This window comes from Thamnophis elegans, chromosome 2, assembly GCF_009769535.1.
Source record: "Thamnophis elegans isolate rThaEle1 chromosome 2, rThaEle1.pri, whole genome shotgun sequence".
Lineage (NCBI taxonomy): Eukaryota > Metazoa > Chordata > Lepidosauria > Squamata > Colubridae > Thamnophis > Thamnophis elegans.
Genome location: NC_045542.1, coordinates 67,178,689 through 67,198,610, shown reverse-complemented (window position 1 = coordinate 67,198,610; position 19,922 = coordinate 67,178,689). Strand labels below are relative to the sequence as shown.

General features: G+C 38.3%; 2 protein-coding genes across 2 annotated transcripts; one reads left to right on the top strand and one right to left on the bottom strand.

The window, feature by feature from the left end:
• The first annotated feature begins 31 nt into the window (after positions 1–31).
• Positions 32–4,745, top strand: TRIR (telomerase RNA component interacting RNase). The gene is made up of 3 exons (XM_032212224.1): positions 32–321; positions 2,482–2,573; positions 3,248–4,745. The coding sequence occupies exons 1-3, from the start codon at positions 126–128 to the stop codon at positions 3,353–3,355; spliced, it is 396 nt and encodes a 131-aa protein (XP_032068115.1). The 5' UTR covers positions 32–125; the 3' UTR covers positions 3,356–4,745.
• A 918-nt stretch (positions 4,746–5,663) lies between these two features.
• LOC116504964 (RING finger protein 11-like) lies at positions 5,664–19,367 on the bottom strand. Its single transcript, XM_032212223.1, has 3 exons — positions 19,174–19,367; positions 13,689–13,858; positions 5,664–8,997 (listed from the first exon to the last, which is right to left on the bottom strand). The coding sequence occupies exons 1-3, from the start codon at positions 19,297–19,299 to the stop codon at positions 8,823–8,825; spliced, it is 471 nt and encodes a 156-aa protein (XP_032068114.1). The 5' UTR covers positions 19,300–19,367; the 3' UTR covers positions 5,664–8,822.
• Positions 19,368–19,922: the final 555 nt, after the last annotated feature.

Here is a 19,922-nt window from a genome sequence, read left to right as displayed (position 1 = left end):
TGCGCGTGGCCCGACCTTTTAACGACAGAGGCTTTCCCGGGATGCTTTGCGTCGGGCAGGCGTCGTAATCGTTTCCCGTCATCCTGAGGACGCGCTCAGGCTGGGCCCAGAGAAGGGCTGGAGAGATGGCCGGGGTGCCAGGCGGGGAAGGCCCGGCCTCCGAGGCGGCAGGACCGGGCGGTGTCAACGTGTTCGCCAATGACGGTTCTTTCCTCGAACTATTCAAGCGGCGCATGGAGGAAGCCTCTGCGTCGGGAGGGAAGGGTGGACGAGAAACGGCGATGGCCGGAGCTGAGAAGCGGAAAGAGACCGAACCGCGGCCAGAGCCGCCCGGGGACCAAGAGCCACCGGGAAAGAAGCGGAGCGGGAGCGCCCTCAGCTTCGTAAGGGATCTGGGCACTGACCTTTTCTCTTCTTCCCCTTGTTTCTCCTCCCCCCCCCTTGGCCTTCCCCGAAGGACCGAGGCGCAAAACCCTTTTGTTCATTTGTTTTCTCTCAAAAGTAGGATGTCTTTAATAAACACAGGCAATAATTCTCCAGGTGCCGCCTCTCTGTTGGCTTCCTCCCACCACCCTCTAGTATTTGCATCCCTGCTCCCCTATAAAAGAGATTACTTTTTATTAAAGCAATATGATGTTAGCAGGAGCAATGTTACATTTTCTTCTTCCTTCTGGACTCTTCCTCCCTTCCCCCTCCCCTATCTGTTTTGAAAGGCATCATATTGGACCCATCTTTCTAAGCACGTCTTGGAGTACTTGTGGCTATTTAGTACATTTCCCCCCCACCTCACTGTATTAGTCTTCCCCCCCCCTCAAAAAAAATACGAGTAGAAAATGAACTGATCCACAGTTGTTTACAAGACTGTGATGCTCCATGCTCAACACCATTCATTTGTGGGCAGGTTTATATGGGTTTCATAATTGCTGGGCTTCATAATATTGGCTGGATAATTACTCTCATGCCATAACTCTTGATTTGATAAGAGTCTGTGGTGACAGATATCCCAACTTCGAGTTTTCCTTTTGTGAATGTGAAGCTGCCACACTCGACATGCATATAATGTAGATTTTTTTTTTAATGGAAGCAATAGAGATGGAAACACTTTGATTTGTTGGTACGTAATGCAATGTGCTTTGCTTTTAGTTGTCTTTTGGAAAACTTCATTTTAGGCTGATGCAGCCTTTATTAAGGCACAAGTAAATTAAGTGGAATGCATTAAAAGTTGTATCAAAAGGTTTTTGAAATGAAATTGCTTCCCCTTTCTCTACACATTTGTTGCTAGTGAATAGTAACAAATGTTTCTTAGCACATTGTGGGTTTTTTTTGTATTCACAGTTTTAAAGTCATCAGTGTGTCTCTTCGGTCCCAAATGAAATCTTTTTGTTCTTGTTAATGTGATACAATAAGTCTGAAATATACTGAACCATTTTTATTTGCACTGGCTAGGGAAAATCCGAAGTATGACTTTATTCATCCTACATAAAGCATTAATTATAAATTTGAACATGAGGAATAAAGTCTGTTCTGCATTACAATGAAATATATTCCTGGCCATATTTATTGACCTGTAATTCTAATTGACCTGTAATTCTAATTGAGTTCAATGGAATTTACTCCTAGGTAAATTCTGTAGGCATTATAGCCTAAATATTACAAACAAAGATGTTTTATTTCCAGTCTTTAAAATGTTGGGTGGAAGTTTTTAATTATAAAGTGTTTTCCAACATGTATGTTTCCATCACCATCTATAAAACAATTTGTACTTGCAATGCATTTGGCATTGCTCCAGAAATGGATTGGGGAGGGAGTGCTGTACTATCTAAAAGTGATAATTGGAATCCCTGTTTTGTTTATTGCTAACTGAAATTGACATTTTCTATTTTAAATTGTCCTCTTCAACTGAAGATCAAAAATTATGTTTTTCAGCATAAAAACTGAATCACATACATGGTATTGTAAATACCATTTTTAAATGTATGCAGAAGGCCTTTGCATTTGTATCTAAAATTATATTAGCATACACCACACTTCCCAAGACCATCAAAAAAGAAAAATATTTTGAATTAATGTTGTATTGATTCTGCTAACTTTATTGCTTTCATGATTTTGAGCAAATAAAAGTTCTTCACATAATGTATTCCAGATTGTTATATTGTAGGGAAATAAAAGTAAAAATAGAATGGTGTTCCTATTTCCCACCAGGCAGCAAACCTGAACAGAAATTGGAATACTTCCATTTCTTGTTACTTGTTAATGTCTTTTAATGTTTGGGCTTAACTGTACAGATGTATTGGTGAACACTGCTAAGGTGCCCTTTTACCCTCCTAGCACAGCGGTGTAGGTAACGCTCGGCAGCTCTGTACAGACTGACAGGTGTGATGGCGAGCTAAGATGATCTAATTGAAGGACTCCCTATACCGTTATATAGTGGGCAACATTCCCCTTGCAGCTCCCTGGCTCGTATAACGGTTGCAGTCTTCTATCCCTTCACCCAGGTGGGCAAGCGGAGAGGGGGCAGCAAGCTAGCCCTGAAGACAGGAGTGGTAGCCAAGAAACAAAAGACAGAGGAGGAGGTAAGCTGGGACACATCAGGAATAATACATTGAGATAGAAGTTTAAAACCCTAGTTTAAAATTGGCAGCTGGGTCTGTCCTTATGGGCTTGGGAAAATAGTGATTTGTTTTTTGGTCATTTGTAATAACATTTTTTATTCATTTCCTAAATCTGTTTTAAGTGAGATTTTGTGTCCATTTTTGGTGTATAAATTGAATTTAGCTCCAAAAAGATCAGAGCAGCAATGTATATATCCTGTTGCTCTAGCTCAGTGTTTTTCAACCTTTTTTGTGCAAAGGCACACTTTTTTCATGAAAAAAATCACGAGGCACACCACCATTAGAAAATGTTAAAAAAATTTAACTCTGTGCCTATATTGACTATATATAAAGTGTTTTTCCCACGGCACACCTTACACTATGTCACGGCACACTAGTGTGCCGCGGCACAGTGGTTGAAAAACACTGCTGTAGCTGCACCTTATGTAGCAGATTAGAATGAGACAGGGTAATCAGAAGTCCATGCAGTAGTATCATGGCTGACTTCTCCAGTAAAATTACAATCTCTGCTTCAGTTGAATGGCTTCCCTAGATTTATATGTAGGCAGATGTTCATGAGAACTGGTACCCTAAGAATATTAAGTTCAGTTGTTTAAATGTGTATTCTGTAACTGGCTCCCTTTTTTCTGTTGTAGGTTTTGACAAATAAAGGAGATGCATGGGCGAAATATATGGCTGAAGTGAAAAAATACAAAGCCCACCAGTGCAGTGATGATGATAAAACCCGGCCTTTAGTGAAATAACTTTTCTCTCCAGCCTGGACTGTCTGTGATGTACATAATTATTTAAAATATCAAAGGATTAGTGCTGCCCCACAAGACTGAATGTTGCTATGGCAGCAGGAGACTTGCCATACTTTTATATTTGAAAATTTAGAGCCTCCTTCACTGATCCATTTATTGTTTTCCCCTTCTTCTGAGAGCTAAGAACTTTGACTTAGTTGCCAGAATTTTAATTTGTAACACCCTGTCTCCAAATAGTGGAATTGGTCTGACATTTCTTTCCCAAAATCATCAGGCAACATATCTTTGCTGATAAACCTTCAGCTTTGAGCCTTTGCTTAACATTTTCTGTACCCCTGAACTTTCTACTATAGGACATGCTAAGAAGCACTCTTTATCAAATTCAGTACATCTTACTGCTGAAGTTAAATTTAAGATATGGTTACAAATAGTCAGTCAGTACTGCAGACTGTAATAATTCCAGAGTTTGAAGTAATCTCTCTCTCTTCACAATGAAAGACAAATGAATCTGGATCCCTTGATACGTTTAATGTCTGACTGTTCTGTAGTTGCATTTATGCCCATGTTGTTCTCTCCCTACTCCAATTTCACTGCATATTGCAGTGAATTTTTGTATTTAATTCCAGCTGCTGCTTAAGCTTTTTCCCAGCCTTTTCCTATGCATGCTCCAATCTAATACTGGGGGATATCCTGTGCCTGTCTACTAAGAAGCAAAACACTTGGTCTGTTTTTGTACCAAGTATTACATATTTGAAAAAAAATCACTAAAATTACCTTAGGTGCTCTCTGCAATGAATTCTAGATACTATAATTTTAACCTTTGACTGCTCCTGTGCCCCACTCCTAGGTGTTTTGAGCAGAGGTCCTTGGCTCGAAAGCAAGAACTTGGGACTATAGCCATTGTATTGATAATAGGTTTTTGCATGCATGGGACCTATGCTCTTTCATCATTTGTTTATGTATACCAAGTTTGGTTTCTTATACTTTCCATAAAATACTGTTGAAATAGAAAGCGCCTGACGTGCATTTGGACACTGAAACTGGGCATGACAATTTCATATAAGGGCTTCTGGTACAATCCCAGCAATTGATTTCAAGTCAGGAAACACTAGTGAGATCTTCTGTTTTCTGGTTGGCATAGAGAAGCTATTTTTTGTTGTGCTGGAATTGGGTTTCACTTCTAAATGTTATCCAGTTTGTGCCATTTTCTCTTAATAGATTGGGCTGATTTTTGAGCTGCACTATTAATGTGATATTCACAAAGATGGATTTGTATTCTAGAGAAAAACAAACAGGTTTGATGTCGCTGTTCGGGTCTATTTTTTTTCTTCAATCATCACTGTTCATCACTGGACCAGATCTATTAAATAAATTTCTGCTATGAAAAGGCCATTGGTTTCCACATTCAGTATATCTTGGGCCTTTGTGTAATGCATTTGAAGAACAATGCTTTCTTTATATCAGGGTTCTTCAAGCATTTTTGCTGGAATTACTCATAAAACATCTGAGTGTTCTTTAGTGTAAATAAGAACTCTGATTACATAACAGGTTTTACATGCACAACAAGCCTATAGGAACTATATCTGAATATGGTAGGGGAGTGGTTAGATGAAACAAAAAAAATGTTTTTGCCTCTCGTAATATCATGAGAGATTGCTGTTAAAACACTAGGAAAAAGAATAAAGGTTTGGTATTTTATTTTCAGCTTCCTGTAAAGTGATGCCAATTTTCTTCTTTATTATACACTAGATCAGGCTTGCGACTATTGCTTTTGACCTCCACAGCCCAGATTAGAGTACTAATCATCCTTAATACAATAATATTTTTAACTAATAGAATTTTGTTGTGGATATTTGTTGGTATATGTTTTCCATATTTTTTTTTCTAGATGGCATTATTTAAACATGGAAAGTCATTAAAACTGTTTACTGAAGGTATAACCAGCATCCAGATTTTCCTTTGCTTATGTGGTAATGAATCTTTAAAATCTTTATCAGAAGGTTGAAAGCTAAATGAAGAGTTAATCTGCACTTAAAATGATTAGAATTGTTTTCCATAAATATGCAATACAAAGTTAGAGAAAATGGATTCATTTTCTTATTGTAATAGTGCAGCCAAGAAGTTTATTTCTAAACTGTCATGGTTTGCACATGCATTGTGCTAAGCCCAAATGAGACAACTCATGGTAAAGCTTACCATATTGCATAAACATAGCTATAATTACATAATGGGAAAAAACTTCTATCTATAAATTAGTGAAAAGTTGTATTTTGCTTTCAGTTACAATGAAAAAAACAAGATGCATGTGCCCTTTTCTGTGTTATATTTACCATGTTTTTGAAAAACAAATAGCAGTTAATGGAACAGGTAAAAACCACAGTAAGTAGAGCATGAAACAGTTCCTTTCAAAGTAGACAAGCAGTTGCTCATATTTTCCAGAGGTTCTTTGACTATTGCATATACTTTGTATTGTCTTTTACTAAATGTTGGTCACTGCTATTCATAAGTAATTTCATTTCTGCCCCAGCTATTTTCACATCACATCAGAGCTACAATTTTGGGTTATATTATTAGGTTTAATCAGTCGTATTAGCAGCATGAAATTGACCCTCTGTTGTGTGGATTTTATCTTTTTATGAGTTAAATAGAGCAATGATCTTACCAAGTGATTCTTTGGGATAGAAAAAAAAGAAGTAATTGGTACCACTTCTTCAGTGATAGTCCCTTATAGTAGGCCCTCATCTTCCTGTAAAGAAAAAAACTTTCTTTTGTAAAGAAAAAAAAGTCTTGTTTTTTCTCCCCCTTTTTCTTATTGATTTTCCAAACCAGTAAAGGTAGGGGCTTACATGCAGCATTGGAGATAGTGATCCCATGTCTTGAAAGAAGCTATGGCACTTTTAAAGTTACTTATATATTGCCTGCTTCAATGTTCTGAGTGGCTTAAGAGAATTCATAGATGAAGTGAAATGTTTGGCATAATATTGTACCCTTTAGGAAACTGCTTGGCATGAAAGATATATGCCATGTTATTTTCCTCAGTATTATGATTTACTAAATACAGATTTTGATGGCCTGCATGAAGCAATCCTAATATTTTCCCATATCTCTAAACAGCAATGAGATACTAATACACAACAGAGCATGCTGGCTAGAGTATACTAGTAATTTAAATAGTGAGCTCCATCTTTACTTCTGCCACTTTTTTCGTGGTGAACTTCAAAATGAAGATACAAGCAATACCAAGGGACGAGATACCATGGGACAAGGACTTTCAAAAAATGTACTTCAAAATGGGTCCCCAACCCCTAGTCTGCAGACCACTACCAATTCGTAGCTTATTGGCAATCAGACCATGGAAGCAGCAGTCAAATGAGTGCGAAACCATTGCCCGTACCCGCCGCTGGTCCACGGAGCTGGAAAGGTTGGAGTCCTTCACTGTGTTTCATTGGGGTGGGGTGGGGATTTAATGGCTGTGTGAATGAGAAAACAGAATAAAAGGGAAGGATAAGATATTGCTGACAATGAGCCCCTTAGTTCCGTTATCTAAAGAAATTAATTTTGCCTTAAACTGATATCTAGTCATTTTCCTATTTGTTTCTTAAATTTTTAAATGTATTGTCTTCTCATGGCCAAATCATCGTTTGACGCATTGAGATGTTGCAAATAAAAGATTATTTGTAGTATGGTTTAGAAAACATATGACTTCATTCCCAAACCCAATGTGACTTTCTTGTGGCGAAATTGCAATTTCCAAGAATCCTTACAATATTGTAGGTCTGTTGGGAGTTCCCTTCAGAAGGGCCATACAAGAGTAAGATCAGTTCCTACTACTGTATAGAATCAAGCTTCATTGCAACAATGGCAACTAATTTCTAATTGTATTAAAGGTAAAAGAGAAAACTGAATCAATGTTAAATTAATTCAGAGTACCACATTCTCTGGTTCTACTCACATTCACTAGAATAGAAAAGTTTTCTACAGTCACCTTGGGCAACGTATGTACTTTAGAAGGCATTGCTGATAATCTATTTATTTTCCATTTCAATGCAATGTACATCCGATTTTTTTAAATCTTTCAAGCACTAGATCTTTGTTATGGACAATACATAATCAGAAAAGCACTTTCACATTTCTGTACTTGCAGGGCAATAAACAATATGATTTAGGAAAGCCTTTTCACATATTGGCTTTGCTGCATCATAGTAACAGCCTGCCTTAACAGGTTCTTATGGGACAAAATCTTCTCTTATGTAAGACAAATAGTAGATTGCCTACAAATAAACATTTCTTCACTCTTCAGAATATATGGATGTTTTAACTCACAACCAGCATCTGAAAGGATCTTACCAAACTGAATTGTAAACTTTCCATAAAAATATTTCTCACTTTAAACACGCTGTATATATATATATATATAAATGTCAACACTTTTTTCATATAGTAGAAAGGCAGAAATTTCACATTGTGACAAATAATCTGCACTAAGACCATCCTTGCTCCTTCCAGTGAACTTCACCCAAATGAAGATTGAGCGAAACAAACTATTGCTTTCAAAGTCTGTTAATCCATGTGACTTTCTCCTAGTCTGGTGAATAAGTATTAGATAGAGAACCTGCTTGCCCTACAGGGGTTTGAGAAGAGGCACCATATACTTCGTCAAAATAGATAAAACTATTTGATGGAGAAAAAAAGAGCAAGGAAATGGTATCCTTTTCTCTTAACTAAATTATATATATATATATCAAAAGAAGCACTTCCAAAAGCAACAAGAACAGGTTCAGTCTCCTTCCCTAGCAAATATTACAGCTTCACGCTACCTAGGCAGGTAGCTAACTAGCTTCTAAGGCTTGTTTTCTGCATTGTGTACTTGTATTGATATATGCATTTTCAATAGTGGCCCAAAAATAAAATTCCTGGGGTTTTTTCTACATTAAATTCTTTTCCCCCATGAACTGACCCAAGTTGGTATAGTAGCCTTAGAATTTCTCATGAATTGACCCGAGCTTATATAATAGCCTTAGAATTTCTCTTAATTTGTAAAATCTTAAGAGATCTTCAGCATCAGCTTTAAACAGCTTTCTCTTTCATTAACAAGTTAGAATTCCACTACAGTTTCCTACAACTGTACTCAGTAGTTTAACGGACTTGTAAAGGTATGAGGGTAGATAATTGGGTCAAAGAACAATCTTGATTTTCTACAAAACTAAATTGTGAGTAGAGTGGAAGAAAAGTTTTAGTTCTGCCATTCCCTGTTTCCTTCCAAACACCCCCCATCCCCTTACACTAGATGCAACACTCAAAATATGGCACAAATCATCCTTTAGTACAGCCAGCATGGCTGCATGTGTCCGTAGGGGCTGGGACCGGTTTCTTTGGTGTACCCCAGAATTGTGCAAATAATGTCCCACATCCCAGGCCCCCAATATATCCACAGCCTGGAAGCATGAACGAGAGCAGGGCTCAAAGACTATGAGTTAGTCTCATAGGAGGAGAGCAGAGCAGCATCAACAGGCTCCATGCAAGAAGGACATGTGAATGATCGCATCAGCCAGTCATCAATGCAGTTTACATGGTAGATGTGTAGACAAGGCAGGAATCGGATGGGATCTCCATATACAAAATCCAGCATACAGATTACACACCTGGAAAAGTAAAAAGAGAAACTGCTAATACAAAGGTTGCAAGATGGTTACCAGGCCAACTTGCTTCTATTTTCTGCTGCAAAATAGAAACTGCAAAATGCTAGTTGCTATATTGTTTTGCCATACACTGAGCTTTTAAAAGTATATCAGCCTCCTGCACTGAATTTATGATATTTGAAAGTTTCCCTGTGTTATTTTTTCCAAGTGGAAACTTGCAAGAATTGTGTTCTTTCATGGATAAGTCACATGTTCTAGACTCGAAAAAAATTGAACACAAAGAATGAAGATTTTTAGCATGTTACTAGGATTCCTGATCCCTAGTTTATTCTGTTAGTCAGGAGATCAGAATATCACTGGTTTAATCCACTCCCATCTCATTCTTGATATCAATGTCACAATAACCACAAATGTCCTATCCAAAACAGCAATTAACACTGTTGATGCAGATATCACCCAACAGATTGTGCTGTGATGCCAGAATGGACTGACTTCTTGCTGGCTATAAATGCCTGAGCAATGTACTCTAGCCTACTAGCTGATGGATGATGGACTGTTTAACTTGTCTCTCCAGAATTCCTACTTTATAGGAAGCAAATTGTCTATTGATCTATATTAGTAAAGTAAGTTTGAGTTATACTTTTAGTGCTCTTCCCTGCACACAGCTACTTTGTGTTGTGTTTCTGAGTTTGGTGGTTTACTTGCAAATATTTTGCTATCCTACTAGATAACATCATCAGTGCTAGCAAGTGTAGGGTTTGCCTTATTTACCCTATATGCAATAGCTTGTTCTGCTAGTATTGTTGGGGGTGTGGTTTTCTCCATGGTAATTCCTCAATTTGGATATTACTTTCTGCTTGTTTGTCTGGTGTTAATCTTTGCTTTTTTTGGGTAGTGGTTGCTGGAGAGGATGTTTTCTAGTCTTTTTGTTTCCTTATCTTTTTAATGCCTCTTTTGTTTGCTGTGTAAAAGTAGTTTATCTCTATATGTCTACTGATGGCTGATTTGTCTGAATATCAAGCTTCCAGGAATTCCTTAGTGTTTTTGATCTAGAATACTCAGTTTCTCAATTGAAGCTCTGCTTGAGTTTGGTAATATGTTGTGACATTTTCATTGTGTCTTCTGACTGCTAGTTGGTGTTCATGGATGTGCTCTATTAGTCTTTTGCCTGTCTGTCCTACCTACCATTTCACCCCCCATCAACATTGGCAGGGCAAGCTACTATATATATGAAGAGGAGTAAATCCCAGTCTCACTAGCACTGATGTTACCTAGTCAGGTAATGAAATGTCTGCAAGCAAGCAATCGAGATGAGAGATCATCAAGGACCCCACAGTTCTAGCCTGAGGTACATGTATTTTCTTTGTTGATATTTTAGTTTAGGGATATTTTAGTTTAATTTAGTTAGTTAAAGAGTAGAAAGGTCTGGGCAGAAAAATTTGGGGTACAGTTTTTTTGTGCCTGTTGAAAGTTGGAACTGACTTTAGGCGTGAAACAGGAGCCCAGTTTTAGCACATCTTGGATTAACAGAGTACATGAAGAACCCCTCTGGGTCACCTTTGTATGAATTTCAATAGTTCTGGGATTTGTGCTGTTAGTACAACCATTTTATGCCACTAGTTTAAAGCATACCAAATAGATTGACAGATTAAATTTCTTGAAGCTAAATGGTAGCCAGTCTGTGACTAGGTAATCAGCTTCAAATGCTAGCGCGTTTTCAAGAGATGCCATATGCAATCATTACTCGCCCCCTTTTGGGTAAGAACTGCATTTCCTGGGCCATAATGGAATAAACATTACCCAATTCCTTGTGTATATTCACCTTAAATATCACTCTGGATAGTTTTGGGTCAGTATCAATCAAACATACTGTAGATAGGCTTTCTGATCATGAAGCCACTAGAACCCTGAGTCTCTGCTCTATTTTTTGAAAATTGGGAGAATATTTCATTTGTCTTTTCTTCACTGTTGTGAACAGGTCACCTGAGAGAGATCTTCATCTAAACTGTAGTAAAACATGTCAGTATAGGATCCACTCTCCTTAATTCAAGCGCTGATGACTCACCCTGTTTACTAATCTCTGCTGATATGGAGCATAGATATTTGTCGACATCATTCCAGTAGTTGTACACCTTCCTCTGAAGGCCCACTATTTCTATCCACCCTACCTGATTACATAGAATTTGGTCATAACATTGTCCATATGACAACAATTTAGTGTGAAAATGCCTTCAGAAGCGTTGCTACAATCTTAATCCCAGTTTGTTAGTAGACAATACTAAACTATGATAGAACTATAATCTCTGCATTAACCTGTTTGGGAATTAGGCTCCCCACCTTATTAGGATAGCTTCTATTGGTTATTTGATCAGAAAGACAAATGGTTTATTTATGATAAGCTGCCAATGCAATGATTGGGTTACCTTGCTTGGCATTGTCTTATGCAGATAGAACTGGATCTAGGCTGGAAAGAGCTACTGGAGTGATCTGGAATGGAATTGGGCCTATAGTGCTGAATCAAGAGTTGTTTTATTATCCTATTAATCTTGCCAGCGTCTTGAGGGCTGCCTTCTAGAGGCTAAAGTCTCCCTTACACTTTTCAAACCTTAACAGTATTGTCCTGAGACAAGAAATATTTTCTCTCTCCTGCTGATTGTAATTCCCAGGGGCAGGTTGCTTTAATAATATGAATATGCTCTTGGTGAAATTCACCATGAGATCATGCTCTGTGAGGTATCAAAGCATCAATATTAGGCTGTTAATTGCTTTCACCACAGAAGGCATTCTGATAAACAGTTCATTCTAAGATAAAATGAGGAACCACCATTACCATCTCTATCTGGTAAATACTCTAGATGCTAAGAAAAGTCCAAAAAATAGTGCTTTGAACTTGAATTTGTTCTTCCTGTATGTAATTTGAGGCATTTATAGTGGGTTAGCCTGACTAGGAAGTGTTAGTAATGCTACAAGAGGTGTTTCACATGTTAGGAAATTGTCGAACATAAAATAACCAACAATTGGGGTTGGCAACTCAGTCATTAAATGTTGTCACTAAGTGAAACCACACTTCTGCTTATGACCTTACTTTACTGACCTGCAAAGCCTGTAAATGTGAGGAATTGGTCATTATTTTTTATCATTGTGTAACCATGAATGGTCACTAAACGAGGCAGTCACTAAGTGATAACTACCTGCATTGCCTATGCTCTAGGCAGATCTTCAGCAACCAAGAACATAACTTATTGTTGTATAGGTAATCTTCATTAAATAACCACTCATTTAGTGAGCGTTCAAAGATATGACTTTGCTGAACCAGAGGGATTTTACAACACAGCCTCATAATTGCAGCCATTGCCTTGTCCTCTTGGTCATGTGATCTCACGTCAAGCAAAGTCAATGGGAAAGTTGGCAGATCACAAATGGTGTTCCCACAACCACAAGAATCTGTGATATGCTTGACAGGGGCAATTGGGATTGCTGCAACTGTTGTTAAGTCACATGAAGTCATCCTTTATGATGTCATTTAGCAATGGAGTTGCCAGTCCTTATTACTATAGTTAATATATTCTACCTTTAAAAAAAACCTAATTTACTGTATACTCATATCTAAGAAATAAAAGCTAATGCATATATAAAAGTAGCAATTATTTTTCCCCACTTCAAATATACCATTATAAAAATGTTCTTCATGCTCTCAGTAATACTGAGATTCTGAAATAAAGATTGTTCTGCTGGTCCAGTGCAAAGAAGCACAGTTCAAATTTCTGGATCATTTTGACTATCCATGATGAGAATTATAACAGAGGAAGGGTGCTCTATGTCCTTTCTACAGAGAAAGTTCAGAAACATGCAGCTCATTACAGGTAGTTCTCACTTACTTTATCTGCCTTCTTTAGTCATCATTGTAAAAATAGCTTTTTGAGCAATCCTTGTATTTATGACTCTCAAACGGACATGATCACCACTGGGGCACTTCCTAATCGGCATGCATTATTGACCATTACAATGTACAGCAATCATATGATCACCACTCACTTGTTTCATAACTGGCTTCTCACAAGTAGTGTTAATAGAGAATATGGAAGTAAAATTGAAGTTGCAGTTATGTGATGTCTTGCTTAACGACTGGTATGATTTCTTTAATGACCAATAAAAAGTAATGTTAAGTCTGTCATAGTCACATGATTTTACACTTAGCGACCACATGCTTACTGATGGAATTGCCATTCCCAATTGTGGTCACAAAGTGAGAACTACCTGTAATTATTTTACTTTACTTACTTTAGCACAATAACCTATAATAAAGCCCTGCTGTGTTGATGACTTTGGGAATAGATTCAAGAGTACAATTTCTTGCAAAATGCACAATTCATCATATCCTATGTTATCTAGCAAAATCCCTATATTGTGCAGTAATGTTTTTTTAAAACAAACAAATAAACAAACAAAGCAAGTAAAAGTGTAAGCTTCCCAAAGTCACTTGTGGTGAGATGGACAGCTATACAAATATTATAAATAAATAAAAACAAAGCATGCATATTCCTGTTGCATTTTGGAGGGCCATTTCTGCATACCCTCAACAACTACTAAAAACATTTTTGTATTCATTAGTAATTAATCACTATAATACTTTCAAGATTTGTTCTGACTTTACAAAATACATTTAAAACATTGTGCATGGAAACATAACATACTCTTTGATTTTCTTTTCTGATGGCTCTGAGCCAGGATCAAATATTCCTTTAGGAAGGTGCTGAATTAGTCCAATCCTTTGAGCTATCCGGATTTGCTCCTCTTCTGTTAGCTGTGTGGCAAGACGTGCCTGGCTAGGCGTTGGGTGATACACTGGAATTGGAGTGTGATCCTAGAAAGTCAGACAACAGTGTGGCTGAACATTTACTATTTTAATAAGTAGCTTGTTACATGAATTCATAATTATACATAATACAAGCAACAATTCCCTTTTCTCTCAGATTTCTAGAAAAATTAAAATACTCGCCCTTTTAACATGCCCTCACTGTAACAAATTAAAATAATCCAGAGAAATCTGATACTGACACATATAGCTATTTATCATTTTGACACACAGAGGGCTGAACTGTAAGATAATATTGTGGTATGGCAGATGGGCTAAAATAAGTTTTCTAATGAGTGTCCAAAGCTTTTCTACAGGATCAGACAGCTGTTACTTTCACATGTCACAGAAGCCCCCTTTTTTCTATACACACATCTGTTATGAATCATGCAGGCCATTAATTCACTACTAACGAGTGGATCCCCTACTTGTTTTCTAACTAGTCTAACACATATTTTGATTTGCAATATGTTAGCATGCAAAGATAATTTCCCAATTTATTTCAGGCATTTCTCCTGAATCATTTTATTCTGAACTAAGGAGGCAAATTAGATAACAAGCATGCACAAAATTTTCTGTATTGTACACAGAAATCCTAAATAGCACTGCTCCATTCAGAATTTCAGGGGGACTGTTTGAAGTCAACATTCAGCTTAATTTTGTAGTTTGTCCAATGATCACTAATTAAAATTTAAAGAGCAAGAGTATCAGAAATAATACACTAATAATACACTAGCAGTCAACATCTGGTACATGTATTACCCTTTTCCAATTCGATGCCTACTTGACATGTTGGAACACAACTTCCACAAATACTAGCCAGCATGGCTTGAAGAATAATGGGAGACACAGCCTAATAATTATGGAAGATAATAAGCTGGAAACAACTGACATACACTATGAACGCTTGGGATTATAAAATGCATTTATCCTTTTTTTTTAAGTAATCTATGCTGCACAGTTATGCAGTAATTAATTCCACAGAGCTGGCTTGGTTTTGGTCTTTTTAAACATCAGTCTTTATTCATCTCTGTCTATTCATTTCAGATGAATGTTGAAGTGTCCTTGTAAATCCTTACTCATATGTACAGTCTCTTTTCAAATATCCACTATGAACAATATAAAGGGAATTATTGCTTTATTCCATTCCCTGCTACTTACTGCACAAATTGTTCATGCCTAACTTAAAAGTGGATGGTTAGTTTTTGGCATTGAATGTTATATGACCACGGTCATAATTAAATGCACGGTTCAGTGTATTGTATGAATCCAGGCAAATGAGCAAGCTGTGACTCATCTAACCATGAATTAGCATATCCTGTAACAATGGTTCTCAACCTGTGGTCTGCAGACCCCTGGGAGGACCATGATGTCATCACAGAGGAGGTCCACGAAAGCTTCAAAAATGTTATGATTTAAATCTTGAGTTAAGTCTTGGTGGTCCGGGGACACAAAAGGTATTTAAAGGGAGTCTGTGGTGAAGAAAAGGTGGAGAATCCTGTTGTAACAAATTTCAGCCAGGTCTGTAGTAACATATAAAACTATTCTCTATTTCTCAGCCTTGTCTCTTCTTCCTTTGTAGAACAGCAACTTCACTTTGGAAAAAAAGTAGCCTGTATGTGTGACAGCTTGTGAAAACATAAAAGAAAAATATAATTGCTCTCAAATATCTTGTGCTCTCAGACACAAGTAATAGCAATCAGAGGCAGCTGAGCCAACTATTCAAAGAATGACACCAAACAATGTGTGCTAGGTAATTTATCTCTGGAAAGAGATAATGGCACATGAAATCAAAAGAATTTGTTTTCTAAGCATTCACAAGGAACAAAGTATGCATATTTAACAAAAATAGGCTGGGAGCTTAACACACGCGTCAGATCTTTATTTGCTTTAGCAAACAATCCCTGATTGATAGCATTTTTGTAGCATGAGTTAAATTCCAGTTCCCCTTTACCCAATTTCACTTGCAATTCAAACTTGATAGAGATCTTTATCAAAAGCTCTTGGGTAAATTTAGCAATAATGAGATGAGATGACTTCCTAACAGTGAGGACAATTAACAGTGGGAATGGCTTGCCTTCAGAAGTTGTAGGAGGTTCTTAAGAAAAGACTGGGCAGTTGTCTGTCTCAAATGGTATAGGGCTCCTGCTTGAGCAGTGGTTTGGACTAGAAGGCCCCCAAGGTCCCTTCCAGCTTTATTCTGACTTCCAAAGGACAGAAATAAAAAAGTAGATCCCCCAAAGGCCTGGTAGTTTTAAACTTGTCCATAAATCATCATTACTTAGAGGATAGGAAATGATGCAGAAGTATTCGGGGCACTAAAAACCAAAAGGGATTATGAATTCAGGGTTTGAACCTATGAAGAAGGTAAACTTAATGCTAGGGATCATTATGAAATGGGCTGAAAATAAAACTGCCAACATTGTTATACAAATCTACTTCTGGCACTCCATGAACAGTTATGGTCTGATATTTTGAGATGTACATACTAAAACTAGAAAAAATACTCGACTTACAACTACAATTGAGACCAGAATACCAGGCACAATTCATTTATGATAGTAAGTTGAGGCATCCTCATAACTTAGATCTGATTTTACAACATTTTGTGTGGTGGCTGTTAAGTGGACACAGTGACAGTAAGTGCAAACCCATTCTCCAAAATGGGTGTTTTTTACCAGAAATCTGCAAAAACTGCCAGAAACCAGGAATAATCATTGCAAATCAGTCATATGACCATGGGAAGCTGCAAGCGATTGTAATGGCAAGCCAGCTGCCAAGCACCTGAAATGTGTTTATGTGACCATGGGGTTGTGGTGGGATGCCACATTTTACAACAGCCAGAACTATCATGGATCACAAGGCACCCATCCCAGGCCCATCATCATTTCAAATGGTTGTTAACCGGTGATAAGTTAATGACTATCTAATCAGAAACTAAGTTCACGTGGAGGATATTGGGTCAGACATTCTCAACTCAACAATCAACTCACAGGATTGCGATTGTATAATAATAAATTGAAGCCTTATGTATGCTGCCTATATGAAAGGCAATGTAGCAATGAACTTAATTTTTACAAATGTGGAGGACCTCTGACATCTTCCTTGCAAAAAAAAGGGGCTAAATCTTTAGGGAATAGAAAAAGAAGCAACTGAAGACATGACTGAAGCGAATGAAATCACAAATGGTAAACAGAAAAAGTGATTGACAGAAAACCCCCCAGAAAAAAGATTGGCTAAATTCATGGAAGACAGTTTTTATGAAAACTCAACATTACATCTGGGTCAGGGGATCATGCCTGCAAATACCATGTATAAGAGAATAATGGTAACAGAAAGGGGTGTAGCACAGCAATAGCACTTAGACTTATATACCGCTTCATAGTGCTTTTACAGCCCTCTCTAAGCAGTTTACAGAGTCAGCATATTGTCCCCAACAATCTGGGTCCTCATTTTACCCACCTCGGAAGGATGGAAGGCTGAGTCAACCTTGAGCGATGAGATTTGAACTGCTGAACTGCAGTTACAAATCAGGTGAAGTAGCCTGCAGTACTGCACTCTAACCACTGCGCCACCTCAGCTCTTATTATCTTAATTTGAATGAAATGCAGGACCAAAATGAACCTTGACCTAATCTAGCAGGGTTACTATATTCTCATTCTTTCTCATACTCTGGACACATACATTTCTACATATAGTTTTAAAGGAAAAGCTGTCCCTCCATAGATGAAAAAGATTAAATACGTTTATTCAACCAGACAGTAAGAGTTGTAAGTAAGTAGCTGTTCCTTTACTTCCCTACTTCCTTCCAAGGCAGAGTTTTCATGGTGTTTTGTATGTCTAGACTATCCCTTTCAGCCCATAATCAGCTAGCATGTTGAGTATGTTATGCTGATTATGAGTCTTTTCAGTGCAGACAATTTGATATGTTAATCTAGATTTGCCTGCAATGTACGTAAACTGTAAAGAGCTTAGTTTTTAGAGCCTCCCAGGTCTAAAAAAAACCTTCATGAACCAAACTGTTCATGTATTAAGAGGCATTTGATTTTTGGTTTTCTCCTACAGAAAGTTGCTAAAGGCACATTTGTTGTCTTTCTTCCTATCTCATTTCATGATGTTACAGGAAATCCAATAATAGCTTCCTTTTGTAACTTTTTTGTGTTTTGTCTACAGAGTTCTGTCATCAAGGTCATAGTTGTCCCAAAGGTACTTTTTAAAAAGGCAACAACTGGATGTTGTTTTTCCTTGAAGACATTTTGCTTCTCTCCAAAGCTGAAAAAAACTGAAGAAGCTTCTTGGCTGAGAAGGGAAACATTCTTCAAAGAAAACAAAGTCCAGTTCCTTTTGAAAAAGCACCTTTGGGTTTTCTGTTTTTTCTACTTCCTTTTTTCTTACCACATACAATATATTAAAAAATAAAAGAATGTTTGCACAATTTCTTTGCTTCATAGTACTAGGCCTTTGTTTGGAAGCCCCCACCGCAAAAATAAATTGCTTTCTCTAATAAACTACCCCAACAGCCTTCCATTTACCATGTCTTGTAATAAGTTAATGTTTTTCCATAGCTGAATGGCTGTTCCTAGTTCTTTGTTTAGAATATTGACCATGACTTAGCTTAATTTCATTAATTTATGTCTCATATTTTTTCTGATTGGGGAGAGTAATTACAGCAGTCCAAATGTAGACTTGCCTACACTCACAGCAGCCCAAGTAGTTTTCTCTTTGACCAAGGGAGCTTGGTTGGTAGCACAAAAACAACACTGTGCAGCTGATATTTCATATTTTTCTCCTTAAAAGGTATTTGGTAATAAGAGGGGGGAAAACAGGAAGTAATGAGAAAACACAGGAAGGTTACAGCAAGCAGATGTCACTTTCTGGAGTCTAAATTTTCACAAACGAGTTAGAACAACAGCTGCAATAATAAAAGCCTCCTCTAAACCCACCCCAAGTTTAAAAACATGTTTCCAATCCATGGGCAACAATACTGTGCAACAGAGCCGGTCGCCGCTAAATGAATTCATCCTTGTAGAAATCTGCGGAAGAAGTGGGGGGGGGGGCGTCAACACTGCAGCAACATCTGCCCTTATCTCCTAGGGTTCACGGTGTGGACCGAGTCAAGTTCTCCATTATGGCTCCGGCCCATGATGGAGAACTCGCGTTACTTGCCCCCGAGTCGCGACATTCCCCAATGCCACCCGAATTTCTCCCTCTCGTCTGCACGCTAGCCCCTCGCGGGCTACTCAAAGCGGACCCCAACTGGCGAGGGCATGGGAGCATCATCAGCCCCAGGGTTTCGGGGCTCCCTTCCCCACCCCACGCGGTACCTGGTAGGGGGGCGGTGGGGCAGGGAGGGGGAGCGGGTCTCCTGGCCCAAGACTCGCCCCATCGCCGGTAGAATCGTTGAGTAGCGACAGGTCATCAGCTGCCTGCGAGGACAGGCAGCCCCCCATGCCCGCCCGCTCCGGGCCGCTGCCGGGACCGGCCCGGCCAACCTCCGTCTACCAGCTCTAGAGGGAGGGGGGAGTGACGGCTGAGAAAGAGGGCCTCGCCTAGCATGACGGGACTTGTAGTTCTCGGCTCCAGGAGCCTTGCGCAATAAAGAACTCGTTCTCAGGGTGCAGAGGAGACGGGTGAGGCATAGTGCTGTTCGGTACTTCGCTTTCAGCCTCCTTTCCTTTCAAGCTGATGCTGAATAAGGGAGGCACCACCATGCAGTAAACAATCTGCTTTAAAACAATTATGTAATTTTAGGCGTAGTAGTGATAAAGCTACTAAACAGCCCCCATCCCCTGATATTTGAGATGTTTTACAATACCAAATCAACCGTGTTATTCTGGCGATATTTTACTTACATTACAAATTTTTGCTAGAAACATTTTCATTCCTGAGGTTTAAATAATGCTTCAAATGGGTAACATTTGATATAGTGGCTAACAAAAAATGTAGAGCACCTTTATACATTCCACACTTTTCATGAAACCATCAACTCAGGTAAATGTCTTGCATGAGTTATTTTCCTGTTTTCTATAACTCTCCTCTCATCCAACAGGCAACCTTGGGATCTTGACTGAAC